The 24,191-nt window shown below is 41.1% G+C and overlaps 1 protein-coding gene across 42 annotated transcripts in view; it reads left to right on the forward strand.

Moving 5' to 3' along the window:
* Positions 1–24,191, forward strand: part of TACC2 (transforming acidic coiled-coil containing protein 2) — a 153,923-nt gene that overhangs the window by 106,066 nt on the left and 23,666 nt on the right. For 35 of the 42 annotated variants that reach the window (XM_083616766.1, XM_083616767.1, XM_083616780.1 and 32 more), the window contains 7 exons: positions 429–577; positions 6,595–7,915; positions 14,009–14,069; positions 15,772–15,979; positions 22,315–22,376; positions 22,629–22,744; positions 23,845–24,001. In XM_083616766.1, coding sequence (XP_083472892.1) covers positions 429–577; positions 6,595–7,915; positions 14,009–14,069; positions 15,772–15,979; positions 22,315–22,376; positions 22,629–22,744; positions 23,845–24,001 — 2,074 coding nt within the window. The remainder of the gene's footprint in view (positions 1–428; positions 578–6,594; positions 7,916–14,008; positions 14,070–15,771; positions 15,980–22,314; positions 22,377–22,628; positions 22,745–23,844; positions 24,002–24,191) is intronic. The other 7 variants (XM_083616805.1, XM_083616771.1, XM_083616806.1 and 4 more) reach the window with 1 other exon arrangement.

Genomic DNA, 24,191 nt, shown 5'->3' on the forward strand with positions numbered 1-24,191 from the left:
TCCTTATTAGGTTTGCTTGCGCTTGTGCCAAGGAAAATTCCAACATCTCATTGAAAGGTCCCATTGGCATTGTTTTAGTTTGCCCGGGCTGAAGCCTCCTTTATGTTGAAAAGGCAGGCTTTTCCAGGCAGTATTTTCTTTATCCTGTGTGCATGTTTGCTTTTGTGACGCCTTGACATCTTTCATGTCAGTATTTCTTCAGGGTGAACCTGGAAACATGATATTCTGTTCCAGAAATCATGCTGCAAAAGGAAGCTCAATATCTCTGAGAAATGCAGAGGTATTCTGGCCTCAAATAGAGCGCTCTGCGTTTTCCAAGTATCGTTTGTTGTGTTCTGTTTTGTGCAGGTGATTTTGAAGAAGTAGCCTGTATGTCCCTTTTCTTTTCTTTTCTTTTTTTACACCTGTATTTGTTTGTTTGTGTCCAGGAGTTCAGACTCTGAAGAAGCCTTTGAGACACCAGAATCTACAACTCCCGTGAAGGCTGCACCCGTGCTACCACAACCACCGCCAGAAGTTGCAGTGTTTGACATAGAGGAACAGGAAGTAAGACCTCAGCTTCCATCCGAGGACACAGGTAACAATTATATAGTGCATGGGTTGGGCTTCTCAGAGTATTTTGGTCATCAGGGCATAGCTCCCTCTGCTTCCTGCAAATGATGATGTCATTTAGTTTCTTTGAGATGAAGCTGCACGTTTTAAGTTTGGAGACAGTCTCTAAGAAAAGGATCAGAGCTGTAAAATTTCTTGGGAGCTCTGAAGGAGCTGGGTAGCACTCCCCCCCCCAAAAAAAAAATCCAATAGCGGAGGATCTGTTGGAAGGTTAATGGTATAAACCTCCATCTTTTGCTCAGCCTGTATATATGTTTAAATAAACCATATATCACGAAATTGGCACAAACCTTCTGTGAACCCCTTCTAAAAGAAACTGAAACCTGAGTTCATGCCTCACCCCTGAGGGTAACACTATGAAGCAAGCTGCTGGTTTTTCTGTTGAACTAGAGTTCTCCTCCCATCCCTTTTGTGCCACACTGACTATATGGTCTCTAAGCTATTATACTATTTTAATCCACTATAGGACCCCACCTACTCACTACTTGGCTTGTTCAGTTGATATACAGAATAGAGGCTAAGGAGTCAGTCCCTGCATATTTTCTTGCAGCACAGCATCCGCAGACTACACTACTAGTATTTTGTGTGTTGTACAAGCTTGTACCAACTTGCAAAGTCTTAGGACAGTAATTTTAGTATCTCCTGCTTAGAACCACCAAGCTGTGGCTGTAAAGATAAGGCACCGGAAATTGTGGGCTCACTTTATTCCATCAGCAAACCTCTGATATCAGTAGAAGCCACTCAAGAAGGTAGCGCTGAATGTCTGTGCACATCTCAGTTACTTGGGATATGGGAGAAGGCTAATGGTCTTAGTCAGATATCCTTAGTTTTCCCCATAAAGCTCAAGGAAGTCAGGATAAACTAGTCAAAGTAGGCAGCTGTACCTGAATTGGTCACATCTCCTTGATGTGTGTGCACAGGCTTTTTTTAAGGGTCAGCATCATTTGTTCACATTTTATATGATTACTACAAGAAAGACATACAGCGGTGGCATGCAAACACACAAGGTGTGAAGAGGCCTTTTACTATTGGGATTTTCCAGCAGGATGTACATACCACCCCCTGCTTTTCATTTGTCTTTTCCCTGTTTCACGTAGCTTTGTATTTATTGTTATCTGAACAAAAAAGAAGTCAATTTCCCCCATTTGCCAGAGAAATGTAAATGAGGAAGGAAGATCACATATGCTAAATAGGATTTGGAGTGCAGTCTTTAATTACAGAACTAGACTGTAATTCATTCTAAACTCCCTGATTCTTCACATCCTTTTTTGCTTCCCCTCTGTCTCTTTTTTCTTCAGCCCCCCTCTCCTCTCATTCCACCTGCCCACCCTTAGGGGAAGGTGCCTCTGCCTGTAGTTACTATAATGCGCTGTGTTATATTCATAGTTGTATACTTTGAAAATTCTCCTGAGATAAAGGAAGTAGCCTGGACATGCTCTACAAAGCACAATGTTTTCATGTTGCAGTTATGCTTTATAACACTCCTATTTTTTACCTTTACCTGTGGTCCTTTTGAAGGATCTCCTATTACTGGTAAATAGGTTAAATAGTGCAGTCAGTACAGCATAAGACTCTTAATCTCAGGCATGTCCACTTGGAGCCACACGTTGAAGGCAGCTCTGTTGCAAAGCTCTTGATGCAAAAAGGCACCACAAAAGTTAGCATGAAATTGAGAAATATAAATTGTACTTTCAGCATTTGACGAACTCATATTTTTGCCTTGGTGACCATCTCGGTTCCCAACGTCCAGTATGGTCTTTGCCAGACTCGATGTGTAAGATGTATATGTTCCTTAATGCAACAGCAAAACTCCAGCCTCTGCAATTAAATGTCATGAGCAGCAAAATGCCTTTGTTGAGTCTGCTTTGAAGTTAAAGGGCAACATTCCTTTCATTTCTGACTCAGTTCTGGTGTCAAAAGGCTAGGGTGTAAAGAAGCTTTCTATAGCCACAAAGCTGCATTGTTTGATCATTTAAGTCTCCCTGCAATAGCCCTTCTGCCAGATTTTACATTAATACATGTCACAGGGTTCTTACGGCGGTGTCATAATGCTATAGTTAACAAAAGCCCACATTTTCTAAGCCTTGCATGGACTCCTAAAGCTGTAGTTACATACACCATGAATGACTCCGGAGTAGGCTAGTAGATGACTTATAGAATTGGGTGATTTGTATCTTCTTTTTTTAGTAATAATTTGAGTAACCTGTTGTTGAGTGTGGGGGAATGGTTTGAGAAGGCACATTTTGGCCTGTTTCATCTGGCAGGAATGGGGAACCGCTCAGCTGGTTTGGGCCAAATTTGGTGCTCTCTAAGCTGGTTGTCAGGCAGTTGGAAAGCACTGAGCAAGGGACTTGGACAGGTGGGGCAGCACAGCTTACCTGTCAACCATTTGACATTATAAGGACTTTGGGTGATTGTCTGGAGGATAGTTTCCCCCCACCATCAAAGTTGGCCCACAGAGGAGTGAAAAGGATTTGGCTTGCCATGCCAAAATTGTCACTCACTCTTGCATTAGGTTAATCCATAGTTTAACAAAAATTATGATTTAGTGCATATACGTGCTTCGCTCCTCTCATGCTGCTGACTGTGCCCTGTAAGGGAGGAAACAAGCTACAGTCTGGCTTGCCCTGTGGAAGCCCAGGATCGGAGCTTGTTTCCTCCAAACCAACCATGAGTGGTAAGCCAAGGATAAAGCTTATGTTAAACTATGGCTTAATCACAGAATCATAGAATTGTAGCGTTGGAAGGGGCCCTGAGAATCATCTAGTCCAATGCAGAAATATGCAGCTGTCCCATACAGGGATCAAAATTGCAACCTTGGCTTTTTCAGCACCACACTCTAACCAACTGAGCTATCCAGGCTGATAAGCTGCTGTCCGGAAATACCATTACATATTAATTCACTCATTATCCTCAGTAAAGGTTCCTCCTAACATTTCTGGCCATGAGAAGATAAGTTATAAATGTATGAGCCACAACAGATGGATTTCAGAAAGGGAGCAAGGCTAAAAAGACATTTAGCGATTCAGGACTTGGGGCTTGCACCCCTGTGTCAGCTGACTAAATAATGCAGAAAGAAAGAAATCACCCTTCCAGGAATGTAAAAGAATTTAAATGTTAAATTGCTTATGTTCTAACAAAAATATGTAGCTTAAAACTGGTCTTCATTTCGGGGTAGCCAATATAACACTGATTTTTAAAAGGGGATTCAGGAAAGTACAGTTCAGTTGGCCTAACATCCTTTATCGGTAAACTGGTGAAAAGCATTGTTAAAGGTTATTTGATCAAGTATCGAAGAACAAGTCTTGCTGAAGAAAAGCATCAAGGCTTCTACAAGAGGAAGTCCTGCCTCAAAAAATTCTTTTGAGTGCATCAGCAAACATGTGGAAAGAGGTACCATAGTTGCCCAGAAGGTGGGTCGTTGCCACTGTCCACCTTCCCACTCGCCCAGACTGTGGTGGGGCAGGGGTTCCAGGAAAGGGAGAGGGGTGCCAGGAAGGCTCTGGGCACAGGTTTTCATTGCTATAACCTGGCATTCTCCTGCCCTTGCTGCCACCCCACCCTATTCCAATCCTAGAAAGCAGCAGCACTGTAGCAGCTGAGAGGTTGGCACAGGTGTCGTGACTGCTGATACCATTTACTATTTGTTTAGCCCACTCCATATCTGGAGCACTATTTAAGTCAAGGTACCTGATTTAAATCATTCAAATTGTGTTGCTTTACTAATAACACAATTCTATGCATATCTCCTTAGAAATAAATCCTATTTAATTCAGTAAATGTACTCCCAGATAGATAGCTACATAGGATAGTAGCCCAAGGCCTCACTGTTTGAGTAGGTTCTATTGAACACAGAAGGAATTACTTCTGAGTAAGTGTGTCTAGGATCATGCTACATGATTACAATCCCATGCATGCTTACTTGGGGCCAAGGTCTATAGACTTACTGTGGGTATGCTAAAAATTGAGCTGCATTGCCTTGTGTACATTTAAATTAAAGCAGAGCAGCTACACGGATCTGTTAGGGTCTCCTTAACAGGAGCTGGATCAGTGTCCAAAAATGAGCTCATCGTGTGAAAAATGAACAGCAGCTCAGCTGGCAAGAGTAACTCTAATTAAAAAGCACACAACAAGAGCAGAGCCAAACACAACCCTCAGAGTGGGAAAATCACCCTTGCATCAAGCCGCATCAACCCTGTTAACGATTGGTTTGATGGGAAACTTGGATTCTTTTTGTGTGCAGAATAATGTGAACTTACAACAACTGCGTCTGTATTTTGGAATGTACAAATGTGTGTTGCACACACACAAAAATGCATGGGAGAATATGGTCATGGGCTTCATGTGTAGTTTGGCACATTTTTCTGAGTGCACAGTTTGGCATCTTTTTTGAGCAAAATTCCAGCGTTCCTGTCCCTCTCACATATGCTATCATGTGTACAGCAGTTCCACATTGTCTAGACCGATAACTATGACCTGTGCCCTTCCATCAGTTTCAGCCCTGTGAAATCTTCTTTGTGTTTATCTTCCTGCTAAATTCTCTGTTTATGATCTTAGTATATACCCACAATGCAGGAGTAAAATGCAAGACTTAAGGCTTGTTTTTCCCTAACCATCCCGTGGAAATGATTTAAAACATTCTTTTTAAAAAAATAAATAAATGAGGATCTAGCCTATCCGAGGGAGGCCTAGGCTTCCTTCCTGACATTCTGTTGGCCTTTAGTTCTTATGAACATGATGTATAAAGTATGCAAAAGCTGCTCAATATGACTCTGAACCTGATAATTCTTAAAATATATACACTGATTCCACATAGGTCTCATCTATCCCATAATTCAGCTTTGTGGTTCTTAAATATACTTCACACAGTGGGGAAGGAATGAGATACTCTACTAATCTAATTGCTAGTTTTTTCTTGTTTTTTCTTTGATGATCACACTTTTGGAAATAATTTTGAAGGGGGAAGACTTAATTAAACAACAAGTCTGGGCAAGAAAATGACTAGCGTTTAATACTCATCTTTCATATTATAATAATGGCTGTTTTGTCAAATAATGTTTTTAATGATTGAGCAGGTTTTCAAAAGGGGCAGGATGGGTGTGTTTCCAAATACACGGTATCTTTCATATAAAATGGCCCCAATTTGAATCAGGCCCCAATTCAAGCTTGTCTTGGCTCAAATGGAGGCTTCCACCATTTGTAGCCTAACTTTCAGAAAAGCAGTTTTTAAGATATTGTTTAAGAAACATGTGTTAAGCTGCCAATAATTGTGAATGAATAAAAGTGGCAGCAAACCATTTTAGCAGGCAGGCAGTTGCATGCATTTTACTTAATTTATTTAGTACATTTTTATGCCACCTCTCATCCATCATGGAACTCTAAAGTGGCATTGACCCCTTAGCTTAGGTCTTGCCCTAGACCTGCTGAGCTTTAGCAAGGCTGCTGCTGCTTCATCTGCCCACAAACTGTTCCCTGGCTAAAACTTCCATCTGTCCTTTTCTCTTCTTTCAGTTGAATTTAGACCCTATGATTAACCCTCAAATTTCTCTAAGCTTTGTCATCTTTTCCATGTAAATATATGAAACCGAAAGTTTAATCTGCAGCTATATTCACATAACCACAATTGCTTACTGGAATATTGAAATAAGTTGTTAATACTCTTCTGGCTTTGCCCTGCATGGGGTCCAATGGGCTTCCTTGGACCCCATGCAGAGTAAAATAATTGCCAGAGTGCTGAAGGGAAAACTTGGGCATCTTATCCACTGGGTGTTCAAATGCTGACAGCTAGTAATCACCATTAGAAATTTGTTCTTTATGCCCTATTTTCTGCTTGGTGGTAGAATGGAAGTAGAAATGTAATTGTTTCTGCCCATGGAGGTGCGGCTACAATATATGATTGTGTAGAGATAATAGTGTACCCACCCAATAGCTATTTGAAGTTAGACCTTCCTGACGGATCACTTTCTCCTTTTCCCCCCCTAGGGTTTTGTTCGGATACAGTCTCAGTAGCTGATGTTTCACATAGCGAATCGGTCGAAGAAAGCCCATTCCATCCTCCTCCCCATTCATTTTCTACTGTTTTTGATGAGGACAAGCCCATTGCTAGTAGCGGGACTTACAACTTAGACTTTGATAGTATCGAGGTTGCAGATTCTTTGCAAACTGCTGACTCCAGCTCTCTGGACACAAGAAGCTGTGACACCAAGTCACATGTTCGAAGAAAATCCACAGACTCCGTTCCAATTTCCAGGTCAACTTTGTCTCGGTCCCTTAGCTTGCAAGCTGGTGATTTTGATGGATCATCTTTTCTTGGCAATAGCGAGGCAGCAGGTTCAGCAACAGATACGTTTTGTACCGGTTCAAGCAGTGCTTCCAGTACTCTTAAGCGCACAAAGAAGCCTAGGCCAGCTTCCTTAAAGAAAAAACCGTTGGCCAAAAAACCTCCAGATGTCCCACCGGTGAAAGAGCCAGAATCATCTGACATCAACCAAGATTCCGTTGCCTCAAGTGAAGAAAAAGTGTCTGAGGAGAGGTTGGGGCCGACAGAACTTGAGTGCCTAGAGCCTGTCCAAACTGCTGCCGAAAAAGAGGAGCCCTCTGAGGCCCAGGCAGCAGCTTGTCCGTTTGACCCAACTAACGTTGATGAGATTAGCACATTTGGTGCTGGAGACAGCAAAATACAGGACTCTCCTCCTGCTAGCAAGAAACCTCCACCTCTTACGACGGCACCGGAAGCTGTGGAGGTGACCCCACCAGACACTGGGGGACAGGAAGATCCTCCAGTGAAAGGCTTATCTGTGAGGCTGGAATTCGATTATTCTGAGGAAAAAGGCAGCGGCGAAGAGCAACACGAAGGCTCGCCTCTGCCCAAAAAAGTGGGCAAAAAGCCTGGTGCCAAAATGCCACTGAGGAGGCCAAAGACTAAAAAGGCTGGGGAGAAACTTGACAATGCCCCCACCACCCCAACCAAGGCCCCTGTGGATCCAAATGAGATTCCTGTTCCCAAAGGCTCTTATACTTTTGATATCGACAAATGGGATGATCCCAACTTCAACCCGTTTTCTTCCACTTGCAAAATGCAAGACTCTCCTAAATTGCCTCAGCAAACAACAGCGGCGTACAGTTTCAATCCGGATGTGTGTGAGGACTCTATTGACCCTTTCAAGCCTTCCTTGAAGGTAGCTAGCTCTCCCACAAAGTCTCCAGCCTCCTTTGAGATACCAGCTAATGCCAGTGAGATCAATGGAACGGAAGGGGACAGCCTAAATAAACCAGCAAAAAAGAAGAAGACCCCACTCAAGACGTAAGTCAGAATGTAGAAAAATTCATATGCAATATAAAACCCCCCCGCCCCGCCAAAATGATAGTGCTTCTACACTTTCTTATACAGTTGTACCGTGGATCCCAAACGCCTTGGCTCCCAAGCAAATCGGCTCCTGAACGGTCAAAACCCGGAAGTGTGTGTTCTGGTTTTTGAACGTTCTTTTGGAAGCCGAACATCTGACAGGAGCTTCCTACAGCCAATCAGAAGCTGCTCTTTGGTTTCCAAGTATTTTGGAAGTCGAACGGACTTCTGGAACAGATTCCATTCGACTTCCAAGGTAGGACTGTATTTACATTTATGCAGCATGTTGTGTTATGAGTATATTACAAGAGAACAAAACTAGTGATGAACTATTTTCATTGCTACTTCAGCGCTTCCTTCTCTAGCAATCTTTGGTGCTGGAAGCATTACAGTTTTGTTTTCTTTTGTTTTATGGTTTTCCTCTATTGGTTTTGATAATGCTTGGCAACTCAACCCCTGTTCATTTCACAGCATGTAGAAATGAGGCTTTAATTTTGCCAAATGTGTAAGGTGTTCCACTTCAGAGAACAGTTGTCTCCTTAACTATATCTGCGTCCAATGAGATTTAAAGTGTCTGGCAGAAATTGCTTCCATTTAAATGAATGATGGGTACTCAGACCTGCAGTTAAAACTGAGATAATTTCAATACTTTTCAGATGGGTTTCTTCCAGAATCCCATCATGCTCAGCAAAGACCTTCAAATAATTTTTCGTAAAATACATATACTTTTCTTCCAGATTGCATATGGCAGTGGTATGTGATACAGCTTATCAATTCAGTGGAATAATAAGAACTGTTCTCAGGATTAGGGGCTAATCTGTAAAGCCTTAAATCATGTGGATAAAATTTATGCAGAATTGAACTTGAAGGAAGCTGTTCACATAATCAAAAGACAGTCTCTCTCCAGAGTAGTTCTGCTTGTTTTCGTGGCTGACATATTGTGTGGAGATGTATCGTTTAACCAAGAAACCACAAATGCGATTGAAGTGAGTTTATTCTGTTTTGCGAGTTCATGGCATTCTTTAAGTAGAGCTGCTCTTGGGTTAGTGGTTTGGAGGAATACTTCCTGGAGGTTTCACTTCAGACTGTAGGAAATTGTTTCAAATGGGGATTTTACCTTTGTTAATGAAATATGAAACTGTTGGTAACATTTTGGTGATTACATTTGTATTATAGTGTGTTTGGCAAGAGAAATAGCTAGTTTGCACATCACATTTTTAAACCATGGTTTAGTTTAAACTATGGTTTAATGTGAATGGGCAGAAAGCCCTGTTGAGTTCAATGGGATTAAGTGTGTAAAGGACTGCAACCTTGATTTTTGAAGATGATGGAGTGTGCAGGGTCTTATGCATCAAACATTATGACATTTCAAAAGTACCTTGAATTCCTTGAAACTCCTCAGGCACAAAACATTCTCTGGTTGTCAAAATAAAGCCTGTGCAATATTTTGGGATGATATATGTTTGGGCTTGGTAAAGTGGAGAGTATGATAAGAATGTGATTTCTTTAATGGTACAAGGCTATTCTACAAGATACAAGGTGTGATTATGGGTGAGACCTTCTTTAACTCTTACTTCATTTATGCTTCACCTTTCTTCCACCTTGGAACTCAAGACGGGGTACATTGGGGAAATCTCCTACCCAGACCGTGACCAGATTCCCTATATTCCTCATTAGCTTTCATATAGTTGGTTATTGCAACAGACCATGCTATGTGACCATTCTTAGCTCATTTCCCCATTTGAGTCCACCATAGAGACAGCTGTGCATCCTACTAGAAGTATTAGACAGTTTTGAGAGCAATCTGTTGTTTTCTCAAGAATACAGCTTTCTTAAGGTTGCTGTTTGCAGGGTCTTGCAAGATAAATGACACCCTTTCTGGGACACCCCAACCTTTCTTTTTCTTTTTGATAGCTCCACACACCTTGAATGTTGTAGCTATTACGTTTCCTTAGAAGGGCTTGAACAATTGTTCCACAGTGGGTCTTGAATTGGTGACCTGAGGGATCTTGAGTGTGGATTTAGCTGACATTACCTGTTTGGCTTTGCCCAAAAGAGAGAACTACAGGGAGACAAGCCATTGAAGCTGCCATACAGCAGTAGACAGGAATGGACCAGGAAGTAATCCCTACTCCCAAATAAAAGCCAAATGTCAGACTAGTTCACTGTTGTTAAAAGCTAGGAGATTTGATGTTGCTAACCTGCTACTGCCTCTGTGAGGAGATGGGCCTATCAATATTTTTTGTTGCTTACAGAATCCCACTGTGACACTAAGCTTCTATTCCTACACATAGTATGCAAAATATACAATAGCTTATGTTTTGTCACATTTTACATTTCCAAAGGGTTAACCTATGTGTTTTAGTTAGTTTCACCAAGATTTGCCTCCTGCTAACAGCACTGAGGAGGATTTGCAGTCAAACAAAACCTTGCTTGATGACTCTGCAAAGTCATGTATGTTTGTGAATGAGAAGTTTGCAAGCTGTGTTTCATATGAGATATTGAAGAATTCATTGCAATCTTTGTCCAGTTTAAAAAGGAAAAGTAAGACAGGAAGCTGTTTACTAAAATAGGTAAACCATCAATTTGCAAGTATGCCAGAACTGTAGCTAAATCAAGATAAAAGTATATGTGCATATGATATTTCACTGATTTTTGTCCATCATTCTTGGACACAGCAGTTGGAGTTATAACCAGCTGCCTTCCTTACAAGTAACAAAGTGAAATATGCTCTATTTACATTTACTGTTAAGAAAAGAAAAGAAATGTTAAGGGATCAACCAATTGCTGTTGAGGACATATTAGAAGAGTTTGGATTTGATATCCCACTTTATCACTACCTGAAGGAGTCTCAAAGCAGTTAACATTCTCCTTTCCCTTCCTCCCCCACAACACTCTGTGAGGTGAGTGAGGCTGAGAGACTTCAGAGAAGTGTGACTAGCCCAGGGTGACCCAGCAGCTGCATGTGGAGGAGCGGGGAAGCGAACCCGGTTCACCAGATTATGAGTCCACTGCTCTTAACCACTACACCACACTGGCTCTCTTATTACATGTATCTTTCTACTTTAAATATTCAGACATTTTAAACAGTTGATCCAGTGGCCTTTATCCAAAATTTAAAGCGTCTAGGCTGATCTAGCTTCAAAAACAGTGCCCCATTTTAGATCTCAGTCTTAGGAAGCTGTTTGATGGCAAGGAAGCATCTCAGGGGACATATGTTTTGATGTGAGTGGTGTCAGCTTTCAAAATCATCTTGCTGAAAAGAGATGGCATTCAGGCTGACAAGTGCTGAGGAGAGTAAAGCTGTATTTTCACACCTTTTGTCACACAAAAAATGCAGTAGTTGGTTTTTTTTGTGTGTTTTTTAAGTTGAGCTGTCAAGATTTCAAATTCCACAGTAGCTAAAGCCTATGAAGATTTAGAACAGGGATGAGAACCTCTAGGTGTAGCAGGATTCCACCAGCCTTAGGAAGCATGGCCATTGGTCAACAATGATGAGAGGTGCCATCCTGCAACATCTGGAGGGCCCACAGATTCCCTATCTCTGATTCATCAGCACGTTAATTTGTAGATGTGTGTTGTGTGTGTATATATATTTTAAATGCAGGGTTAAGTAAATTCTCATTTGTGTGCAACTTCCTGTTAATGGGTTCATTTTTAAAAAGGGGAAATAGCCACAGGAAGTTGCAATCCTAAATGGAGCAGCGGGGGAGGTGTACCTGCTTAATTCCCCACGCAATCTTTTTTCCCAATTCAAAATTCTCATCCCAGCTTCCTTGCTTCCTGCATGAGGAAAAGCATTTCTGATAATCTTGAACGGGGGGGGGGGGGGGGAACCAGCCTATGGTCATCTCCCACGCCCCCTGAATGCTCTGCTCAAAAGAAATGAACAGAAAGTTACAAGTGACTGCAGCTGCCACCCTTTTGCAACTTTCTACAAGTATAGCTTGTCTTATGTCAATGGCAACGAAGTACCACGATTTGTTTTCCCTGAAACTTTATCGGTGCCCTTTCTCATTTATGCACCCCGTGCAATTAAGCTAAGCCACCCAGAACTATGTGAAGGTAACCCACTGCTAGTGTTTGAAGTGGCAGGGATAGACATCAGCTTTGAAAAGTAGCTTTTATGGAAGAAGAAAGCATTTGGATTAGAGGGGAAAGACACACACTCTCTCTAATTGTCTCCCCACCCCTGGATAAAGATGTTGGGCATAATCCAAGAACAGCAAGTCTCATTGATCAGATTTAAGCATTTTAACAGGGTGTTTTAGTTCACCTGATTTCAGCTATGACCTTGGAAGGCTGAACCTTTTCAGGTTTGCTACCAATGTTTTAGGACAAGGTGTGGGTTTCCTGAAGCAGAAACAACCCGTGGTGATTTTCCACAAATGCAATTAATGGAGTGTCTCCTTGTGTCAGTCAGTTCCTTCTGTCTGTCTGTCTCTCTCTTTTGTCTTACTTGTCTTAGGATGGTTGAAGATGTGATGTCTGTATGTTCTCTGTTGTAAGTAATTTTAACCCTAAATGTGCTTGTTATGGACAGGAATGCCTCATTTCATTTCATTTCATTTCTGCTAATTTGGGTTGTGGGTTTCCTTCGTTATCGCTGGGCATCATAACTTCAGAATCAATTAAACTGTTTTAAACTGTTTTACCAGTTTACACCACATTTGTTACATGAAAGGGAAGCTGCATGTTTGTGGATAAGCTTGAACAAAACAATTATTCCTGTTAAATAAACTCATGATGCACCCCCCCCAGTTTCATGTTTCCAGTTTAATTATTAAAATTTTTATTTGTGTAGTTAAAAGTCCGCAAATGGCATGTCACAGTTTTGCAAATCAGGCAGGGGGTTGGATTCTGCCAGTTATCCACCACAATGACTTGCCTTGATCCATGGAGCCATGGCAAATCACACTTTTTGCATTTGTTGCACATTCACACTTTTTAAAGATGAAGAACAATGGGTGGGGGTTTTTATGTTTTGTTTTTGCTTTCTATGACAGTGAAGAGGTGTAGTAAATATGTTTTTATAAGTAATGCACTGCTATTCCGTGTGTGTCATGTACAACCAGGTAAGCTCTTGGCTTGCCACTAAGTGGGACATAGCTGAGTTTTGCTCAGCCAGTGATGTATGTATGACCATTCTATAGTACCTGGTTAATTTCCCTTCTTTTCTTTTCCTGTTACAAAAGCTGGCCTTAAAACCTGAATCTTAAGTACTGTCTTCACTTGAAAGATTAGGCTCTGTCTAGGACTATCCTCTTCATAAGCTTCTGTGTGCAGTGTCTGCTGAGGGAAGATGAGTAAGGTGACACAGTTAGTTGTTTTAGGATGGAACAACATGTTATTCCAGCAGGTAAATTAGATAGATATATTTATCATAGGCCATGTTTTTAGTGAAGGAAAACATTGCCAGCTATAAAAAGGGATTCATAAATAAATATCTGTGACAGCCAGGGTTGGAGAGTTGATATTTGATATAGACTTGATATTGTCTCATCTTTGTCACGACCAAATTGCATGCCCTTCAGTATTTCACAACCTCAGTTTCCTCATCTGTTAAGTGGGAATAAAAGTGAACTCTGGCCAGATTGATTTAGGGACAAAACTAAGGAAGACAGAGAATGGGTGATAGATAGTTTTGTTTTGTTTGTTTTTTAAGAAAAGAACTAGTTGTATGTTTGCTAGCACAGGATGCTGATGCAAATTAATCCATTGCTGTTTGATCAAATTCTAAGTGTTGGCCCAGGTTTTGCAGAATTGCTCTGTTGGAAAATCACAAATTCTTACTGCTGTAATTGAAGGCTCCTGTTTCCATTATTTCCACATTTTATGAAGCAATGTTTGGCTCAGAAAGCTGTGGACTAATCCAAAAGTGCATGACACAAAAGTGAGAGCCATGGCATGCTCCTCCTTGATGCTTGAATGCTTAAGCTTTCTGCAGCAGGAAAGTTTTACATGGTGGTATTTTCTTTAACTCTGCACTGTTCTTAAACACTCTTGGTTTTCCACAGCTCACCATACTCAAAATTTCCATTTTCTTTCCAGTGATACTTTTAGGGTGAAAAAGTCACCAAAAAGATCTCCGCTGTCTGATGCACCTTCACAGGTAAAGAGTACTAACAAGCTTTTTTATTTAAATGATTTTTTGTTAACACTGGTCCAGTGCAAATTCCTTATAACTGTCTGGCAACCAATTCTCTTTTGGGGACTCATTCAGTAAGGAAAGTAAACCAGCATCTTCAAGTAAAATCACAGACCTAATATAATTTTTTGATAACAAAATAGAAATACACATTTTTTTTACTGAAACAATTAGCGGTCAAAACCTGTAATCCAAGCTTTTGAACACTTCAAGCATAGGTATTCAAAGCAAAAATGAAAAACAAATGAAATAGATTCTGGTACAGTTGATTTTGCTCTGATAAACTTGAAAAAAGACATTTAAATCTTGTAAACATGAATGCACTTAAGGGGAAGAAATGCAAATGATTTGCAGATTAGCTTGCTTAATGGCATAGCAAGGCTGAACGTCTCCAGAGACCAAATTAAAAAATAAATATATTATAGAAAAGCAGTCTAAAAGAAAAGCAAATGCAGAGGAGCTAGATTGCAAGGCATCTTTCCATATTTGGTACCATAAAGCCAAAAGACACCTGATGCCATAAAGAGTGGGGAATCCCAAGCAGACTAGATCATTTGGAAATGTCACCAATTAAATGGAAATAGTGTTTGACAGAGAGGCAGACTTCCAAAGTTCTCCAGTGCCCCAGTACCGATTTCATATTGCTCTAGTTCTTCTGTTGCTGAGCCCTTGGTCATGATTCACACAGTCAGCTGATAGACTTGTCACGATTTGTAACAAAATCGGTTTCATAAAGCAGGTATTGCAGTGCCACCACAAACTGTGAGAATGTTCTGTGGCATAGCAAAATTCCCTTATTGGGGGCAGCATCAACCCTGTTCTTTTACAAGGGGACTACCACACTTCTGTGTACAGAGTGGTCTAAAACAATAGATTTTTTAAAAAAGTAAGTTTGTGTAGAATTGAATTCTTCACTAGATAACACAGTTGAACTAATCGCAAAAACAAATGATGCCCCACTTCGTCTCACCTGTCATTTATCCTAGCATTGATTGAAGCAATGATTCTCAGATATCTGTAAGAGAACAAGGTCCATTCATATTTGTTGCCTGGAGTGGCCCTACCATTAGACAAGGTGAGACAACTGTCTCAGGCAGCATATGGTAGTGGCAATAGTGCACCTCCCTCCTGCTGTTCCTTCTAAGGCCCCCTGGCCTGTGTTTGAGGACAGAGCTGTATATGTTGTACAGCATGTTCTTGCTTCTCTAAATTAGCCTGCTGTGTTCGGTACTAATGGAGGACACTCTTCCATCAGCTGTGTTGAATTAGGATTCAACTTCTACTCCATTTGGCTTCTGTATATGGAACAAGGAGGTGACACCATCTTGTCCTTCAGGCAGCAAAATATCTTGAGCTGGCTCTGTCCATACTGCAGTGTCTTAAGGGCTGAAATCCTAGGCCAGTGATGGCCAAACTTGGCCCTCCAGCTGTTTTGGGATTATAATTCCCATCATCCCTGACCACTGGTCCTGTTAGCTAGGGATGATGGGAGTTGTGGTCCCAAAACAGCTGGAGGGCCAAGTTTGGCCATCACTCTCCTAGGCTCTATGAAGCTTGAATAAGTAGTTAAAAAGAAAGTAAAAGGAAGCCAGATACAAGAGGAGAGACAATTGTTTCTTTCTTTACAGCACAATAGTTATTTAACATTTCTTCCCCCTACTCTCAGGAGTCTACGCCACTGCCTACAACCGAAACACCCTCTGTTGTATCCACTGTGGTTCATGCAACAGATGAAGAGAAACTGGCTTCTTCAGTGGGCAACCAGAAATGGACTTGCATGACAGTGGATCTAGATTCTGACAAGCAGGATTATCCCCAGCCATCGGATCTGTCGACTTTTGTAAATGAAACCAAGTTCAGCTCTCCTACAGAAGGTAAGCTGGCAGAAAGAGGTGGAATCAATTTCCCCTCCTTAAGATGGGAAAAACAAACAGATGTGGAGAGCGATGAAGGAAGCAAATGTGCCTTTTGATTACCTTTGCTCAAGTGCAGGTTGAATGATCCCATTTAATGTTGTCTTCCAGCATATCTAGCTTAATTCACTGCCTCGCTTCTATTTAAGTGCTTTGTTTGCCTGACATGGTTTCCGCATAGGGATGTTTGGAGGTGATCCAGAAAACTCCTGCCGTCAGTAACAAACTGTAATTAGCTTTGGTAGCGATTGTATGAAATCTTTTATTTCTAGGCAGTTTCCTGCACCATTGTTGGAGCTCCCACATTCACGTTTTGCTTTTTATATTACTGCTCCATTAATTGGCCCGGCTCTTGGGATTTTTTTAGCTACTGCTTGTAAGCATCAGTCGTCGGACATATATTATTAAAAATGTGTTTGGAAGATAGTGCAAGAGGGAGAAAAGATTTAACATCGCCCGTTCCCTGGTACACTATGTAAGCTTGGGTGTATTAGGGTTAACCATGCAGCATTTCATGTGCAGAGTACTGCCATAAGATTATGATGAAAGTGTAGGTAGCATTTAAGCATTGTGGAAGCCCTGATAGTCTTTAACCAGATATACACAGTGCATTTAACCCAATTAGCTCATAATTAAGAGGGACATATAAATTTGTGCTTAACTTACTTAACATGAATCTTTGTGTTGTGATCACTGGGACAATAAACGCAGCTCGTGTTTTGCAGTTCTCTTTACTCATAACTTTATGCTTCTCAAAATATTAGTGTCAGTTACTGGTTCTCTGTGTGTCTGCATGATCCCTGTCTTATGAAATACACACTGAACAGTTTGACAAAATGGGGTTGTTGTTTTTTGCTGGATAATAATGGGTATAGTATTGGAGGGGGTGAGTTGCCTCTGCCCTGTAAAACAACGTAACATTGACTGAGTTAAGGGACCATTCACATAGATAAACATAGACATATATCTGCAGATCAGGCTTTTCCAACCTGGTGCCCTCCCAGATGCTTTCAACTGAAATTCCCATCAGCCCCAGCCATGTGGAGGGCACCAGGTGGACAAAGGCTGCTGTAGGTAGTATTTTGAGAAACTCGGCTGTCTTTTCTATGAATAGGGCAGGTTTTGCTTCTTTACAGTTCAGTGTGTTTAGCTACAATTCAATGTGTTTTGGTTTTGTTTCTTACATTTCTACCACAGTCTTTGGCTCTGAAGGGTCCCCAGAGCAGCCCATGAAAGTACAATGGAAGAATAAAACTAACTAAGGTCATTTTATAACTCTAGACGAAAACAGTATTAAGAAATTATTTTAACAACAGCCTTGAAAGTATCTCTTCCACACAGCCAAAATACCTTCTGGAAGAAAACCAGTTTTAATTAATTTTTGAAAGGCCTAATCCTGATCAGCTGCCTTAGTAATTGGTCCTGCAAGGAGTGTGCCACCATTAAGAAGGCCCTGCTCTTTTGTCAGATTGCTTAATCCCAATAACATACACACCCACCCTGAGAGCCCTCAGGACTCCATAGTGGTACCTTAATTTCAGATTTTGCCTGGTGGCTCCTCAACTCCAGTGAGTGGAAAGGACCCTTGTCATCACAGAGTCACTTTTGTAATATGCAGCACTTGTGCATTCCCTCTGATATATCTGGCTTGCAACTGAGGCTGTAACCTCAGGCTTCCTCCAGTCCCTGTTTGTCTCACCCAGCTGTTCCCTTCACAGCTGCCGTACTCTGCTTCCCTAGGTCTTGCTCTCTCAAGGAAAGTCAGTGTGATATAGTGGCTTGTGTGTCAGACCAGGATCAGGGAGACAGATTCAAATCCCCACTCAGCTGTGAAGCTCTCTAGGTCACCTTGGTCCAGTCACTTCCCAGAGCTGTTATGGGGCATGATATGGTTATGGGGAAAGAGAACCACTTACCACCTTGAGCTCCCTGAAAGAAAAGAAGGATGTAACTGTGATGAATAAAATGAGTATAGGCTGAGGTGCTTATACTCAAGTTGTAATTTAAAATATTGTTAGAATAAGGAAAGAAAGAAAGAATGAAAGTTCTGCCTTAAAGAAAAACAGTTTATTATAATCATAATTAGAATGATTTAACACAAGATTTGAACTCAAAACAGACTGACACCCAGAGTGACTCTACATACTAATTTTCCTGCCTCTTGTGTCTACAGGGTAACATGTGGCCCAGATTACCTGTTAATTACAGCAAATAATGTTTCCTCTGTTGGGATCATTTAAATATAATCACACTTTCCCTCTGGACTCATCTTCATGCTACAGTGAGAGTTTTCAGAGTAATTAAAGGATTCTTTCTGCGACTATCACTTGCACCACCTGTGATTTTTCTTTGAATATCTTTCTGATATCAAAGGCTACCTTCAATAGGCACTTGTCATGAACTGAGTATGACACTTGTCACCTTGTTTGTTTGTTTGCTAATCCACTAGAATTCTTCTTATCTGGCTACTCAGGATAATTAAGCATTTGAATCTTCTGCGAATCCCAAGCCATTTCTACAATAGGGTGCACCATTAATTTTTTTTCAGAGTTGGGAATTGCCAAATTGATTCTGGAATCGAGTAAGATGAAATACTCATCAAACCCAGAAGAGATGATTTATGCATCTACTGTGAGATAGCGCAAGGACTGAAACTGATGTAATAATAGTATATACCCAAAGAGGGCGTGAAAGCTGTGTCTTCCAGATAACAAGATGTCAGAGGCAATTAGAAGAGGTCCCCAAAAGACTGCTGTTAAAGAAAAGAAAAGGAGTAGTCTTAAGCAAGCCTGCAGCTTATTTCAGAACTGATTTGACTTTTTTAGTCTTGATCTTAAAGTTGCTTTTGAAATAATATCTGCTTTCATTTTTCATTTTTAACATTATTTTATATGTTAAAATCCCTGTACATTTGGACACACACACACACACACACACACACACACACCAAACCATGATAGCTTTGCCAGCTATCTGGATTTTATTATTAGATCAAGTGTGAATTTCTCCATGAGAGATAAAATCCATGTCGAATCTTTCAAGCTTTAACCACTGCCATGCTGGCATTTAACGTTTCAGGAAATGTTTCATCTGTCATGCGTTGAGCGTATGGAGCTGACATATTTTCTCACGTCAAAATATCATAATTAGCACATTTATATGAGATTATGGAAGGGAAGGCCTTTAATTAACAGAAACGTCTTGGTGATCGAATGTGTGGAAGTTTCAGACAAAGGATGTGATCCAGAGCCCTGAATGCAATGGCTTCTTGTTCCCTTCTGCAAAGGGAAATTGCACCACAAAGCAGGATTCTCCCCCTCACACAAGGAGTGCTCTGCTGCTCACAAATGAGAACAGGAAACCTGTGGTGTCCATGGAATGCCACATATGAATCAGTACTGCTAGATTGTGGTCAAAATCTTCATTGGTGCTTTTAATGTAGCGGATGTTTTGCTGCTGGTCATTGATGCACATTGGGGGAAGGGAATGAATCCTGGTCATTTTAAGTTGGACAGATCCGCCAGGGACTTTCGTTTCACACCTGGTTTATGTACATGAACCTTTAAAAGGCAGAAACCTAAGAATGGTCAGGACAAATTAGGGGTTGGAATTATAGGAGCATGCAATTAATTGTGCATTTGTGATTTTCTGTAACTTGAGCACAGAACTTGAAGCGTCCTGCATGAGGCAACACAAGCAATTTACCAAATGTTTCTAGGGAAAGCATGAAACAGTACAGCATCTGGATTTCCCAAACATGTGTTTCAAAGTGACAAATAGTGTCATGAATGGTGACGAAAGTATTCGGAAATGAATACAGTAATAATAAATTTGGTCTGCTGATGGATGCCAGTCATAATTCTGTGTATCTGCAGTTTAAGGGTGTCTTCCTGCCATAAATATGACCTCCTGTAGATCCAGTATGGAACAGATTCTGTGATGCAAGGAACCCCATAGTGTTTAGAGAGTGATATGCCTGACTGTGTTCGCTTGCAGGAGAATATGCAAGCTTACTTTTTGCAATGGAGACCAAACCTCACTGCTGCTCTAAACTTAAAACAAGTCATTCCCATTGATTTCAGGGAAATGTGCTTCCAAACAATGGCTGGAAACTGTTGAGGCCCATTATTTACTTATAAGGGCTTACCGTATATACAATGGGACTTCCTCTCCCAGGTTTTAGCTGCTTGTTTTAGAATTAGGCTGTGGAATTCAAAGTGGGATGGAGCAAGACAGTCTCTGCTGAACAACTGAAAAGTCGTAGGGTGATGGTGTGGTTTCAGGGTTTTTCAGCAGCAGATCCGTAGGAGAAATGGTTAGCTCTTCACCTTTGCAATCCTTCATCTCCCATGTATCAGCTTTGCCTTCACTGTGGCAAACAAGCATCTAGAAACCGTACTTGAGGGGCAAGAAGCTGGGCATTGTAGAGAGGAAATGGCGGACAAGGTAATGTTTAAGAACCCTTCCCGTGCTTGTCCTCACCCCATTGCCTTGAAGCTTGCTTGGCAGTAGCTGGGCTTCCTAGATCCATGTTTACCACCAAACATGACTACCCTCTTCAGGCATTCTTAATATGGCTGAAATGAACATGTGGAGGAAGATGGCTTTCGAAGCAGAGCTAGTGCCCTCCTCCATGTTCTTTCCTCCTCTTTTAATCATGCCCCATGATGAACATCTGAACAGGGCTCATTTTCATCCAGATTTGAGTCCTGCTGCCAAACATGTAATTTTGCTCACAAACTCCTTGTGCTTTCAGCTCTCCCACTGTGTACTTCATCCTTAACATTCTGCCCTTTTAAGTGTTTAATTGAAGTTCCTAATAGCACTGGTAGTTCTCCAGTGGGCAGAATGTAGATCAAGATCTACTGTTAGGTAGATCTGTGTGATTTTTGTGGTAGTTCAGTGAGGATTCTGACTCCTGTTTGCAAACACAAGAATACTTTTTCACCCCTCTTCTAAATTTCTGAGACGAAGAAAACTTTGAGATAGGAGAAAACTAGGAGTGGATTTTTGTGTGGCAGGACTGTTAGCTGGACTGAGAGGGTCCTGTGAGGCACACTGTTTCCAAGAATGATTCACCTGGTGATGGCAGTGCAGCAACAATAACCTCCCAGCAGCAGTGTCTCTGCCACTTACTGGAAGGAGAACGGTTGAGGCAGCTGTGAGATTAGGGTTGTGTGGGTCAACGGCAAAGCCAGACCAGTGTGTCCACACAGCCCTGACCCTGCCACTGCTCCCCCCTCCCCTTCTTGGTAACCAGAATATGATGTTGTCTGGGGCAGTTGCTGCAGCTCTGACCCATCAGGCAAGTAATTCCTGACTGTTTTTGAGCTCCTGTTTTGTACCTTGTTCTAGTTGGTGGACTTCGGTTGGCTGAGAAGTAGCTCTCACAACTATGAAGTCCATCTACCACTGTTCTAAGGTGTTCCTGCTTCCAAAGATATATGCTTGAGAACAAAATATATGTACAATCTATCTTAATTGGCACGTCCTCATTTAAATGATGGTCATAGTGAAATATAAAGAAGTTGTGGTTGGTACATATTGTTAAGTAACAAGTGGCTCTAAGCCTGGCACAATCACTCTGTTTCCATGCATCAGTCAGATATTTCCTTCCCACACCTCTCCTCCCACTGCTGAATGTGTGGGTCTTATGGCACGCCATGCATTGGATTAGATATATTGCACCTATTAAAAACATTGCTTTCAAAGGACATGAAAGCCCATGCCTTACATAATAATTAAGGGCAGCCAGGCTGTTCTGTGGTCCTTTGCCATGTTAGAGTGTTCACAGCCTATCACTTCAGTCATTTTCATGTCAAGATAGAAATAATAATGGGACCACAATTCCTAGATAAAAGCCCCATAGTTTATAGAAGTGACATAATTTGAATGCATCAGCTTGTGAATATGATTTTCCGTTTGAGCGTACAGAACAGAAAGTTCAATCAAGTATACATCATTTAATGGTTTAAGAGAAGGGAAGAGCACCCTGGGCAAATAAAATCTAAGTGTTTGGCCATTTCAGAGAAGAAGAAAGCAGGGGACGAAGACAAGATATCTAACATTAGGACCTACACAATGAACGGCTTGGATAATCCTTGTTTGTGCCATTGGGCTCTGATTGATATGCAGGCAAAGATCAATACTCAGCATGTTTTGAGTTGTATCTGCCAATTTTGATTTTTGTGCTCATTAGCAAAGCATCAGCTGGCAAACCTCTAGGCTTTTGTTTTGTTATTGTCTCAAAGAGTACTTCCACCACCATAACAAGCACACTTTTCGATTTATTGCAGATCTGGAGTATGGCAATTCCTATGAAATAGAATATATGGAGAAGATTGGTTCCTCCATACCTGTAAGTTTCCACTTGTGGATTTCTTATTTGAGCTCCTAGATGAACACAGTCACCCCAGTCTCATGGATCATGTAAATTCAAGGAAACTGAACAACTTGAGTTTTATTTCTTAATTATTTTGAGGCATCACTGAAAATTGGGAGAGAAATTTTAGCACTTCATCACTTTTCATTTGGGGTATGGAGGTGGCTGAAAGCTTTGGTTTATAGAAGATGCACTGTAATTTTTTTTCCTCTCTCTTCTCTCTGACAGCAGGATGATGATGCTCAGACAAAGCAATCTTTGTACCTTATGTTTGATGCACAGCAGGAGAGTCCAGTCAAGTCTCCTCCAGTCCGATTATCAGACTCTACAACTCCTTGTTCTGGGTACTTCACTGCATTTTCAAAAAGAATAATTACTTGTAGTAATCATCACAACTAGAACTAGGCCTTCTTATGGACATGATGGTGCACACAGCAGCCAATGAAGCTGAATATTGGAAGATTTGGGCCAGATTAAAGAAAGTACTACTTCTTACAGTGTATAGTGAAACTATGGAACTTGATCCCACAAGATGCAGTCATGGCTATCAGCTTGGATGGCTTTTCAGTGGTTCTCAACCTGTGGGTCCCCAGATGTTGTTGGACTACAACTCCCACCATCCCTGAGCGCTGCCCTTGCTAGCTAGGAGTGATGGGAGCTGTAGTTCAACAACATCTGGGGACCCACAGGTTGAGAAAGGCTGGATTAGATGAATTAATAGAGGATAAGGTTATAAAAGGCTACTAGCAATGATTCTTTGTGTTGTTGTTGTTGTTGATAGTGGAGGCAGGGCACTACTACTACTACTACTACTACTACTAATAATAATAATAAGTAGTAGTAATAGCAGCAGCAGTAGTAGTAATAGTTATAGCCTGACCATCTGACTGGGTTGCCCCAGCCACCAAACAAAAGTTAAAACACAGTATTAAAACAAGAATAGCATAAGATCCTAAAATGCTCATCCACATTACATATAAAAGGGCAGATCCATCTCAAACCACCCCACTAAAAATATGAGTAGATTTGACTGTGTCTTCTATATTATTGTTTTCTGGATTCTTTTCACTTGCCCCAAGGCCAGCTATGATGAAAGGCAGGATATAATTTTTTTATAAAGAAATAAATATAGTTCTGTGCCGGTGTTACAGTTCCCCATATATTTGCTGGGGTCATATTCCTGACCTGTGTGGTTCCCTAGTCATCCATCAGTGTCATGTGGAACCAGACCATGTAGCAGTGACAACCACCCTACGCAAGTAATTGTTTCATTGTATGTGATGTTTACTATTATTAATAAGAATTAATAATTATTATTAAGAGCTTTCGGATTAAAATGTGATTTAATGCAAAAGTATAGGCTGTGAGATAGGCATAACTCTCCATCGCTCTATGTATTGGTTTTGCTAGCAAACTGAAAGCATGGTTCTTTATTGTATCTCAGGTCAAGCTTGGAAGAAACTGAAGCCCAGTTGTCCTCTGGAGTGAAATTACAACATCCAGCTTCACGATCACTGGCTGCGAGCCAAGAGACATCAATACAGCCACCTGACAAATCAAAAACAAAAGAACTGGAGCCCACTTCAAACAACCTTGACATAGTAAGTTGGTTGATTGTACGCCCTCTAGATTGGGCAAAGTAGCTTGAGTGCAGATCCAAGTAGGCCATCGCTTTTAAAATATAAAAGGGTTTAATTGTTTAAGATAAATTAACTTTTATTGTTTCTTTCTCTGCAAGAACTCACAGCAAATGTTCAGCTTTTTGCTATATACTCTTTCTCACTCATGCTC

The sequence above is a fragment of the Podarcis filfolensis genome, assembly GCF_964270895.1.
Source record: "Podarcis filfolensis genome assembly, chromosome: 5".
Lineage (NCBI taxonomy): Eukaryota > Metazoa > Chordata > Lepidosauria > Squamata > Lacertidae > Podarcis > Podarcis filfolensis.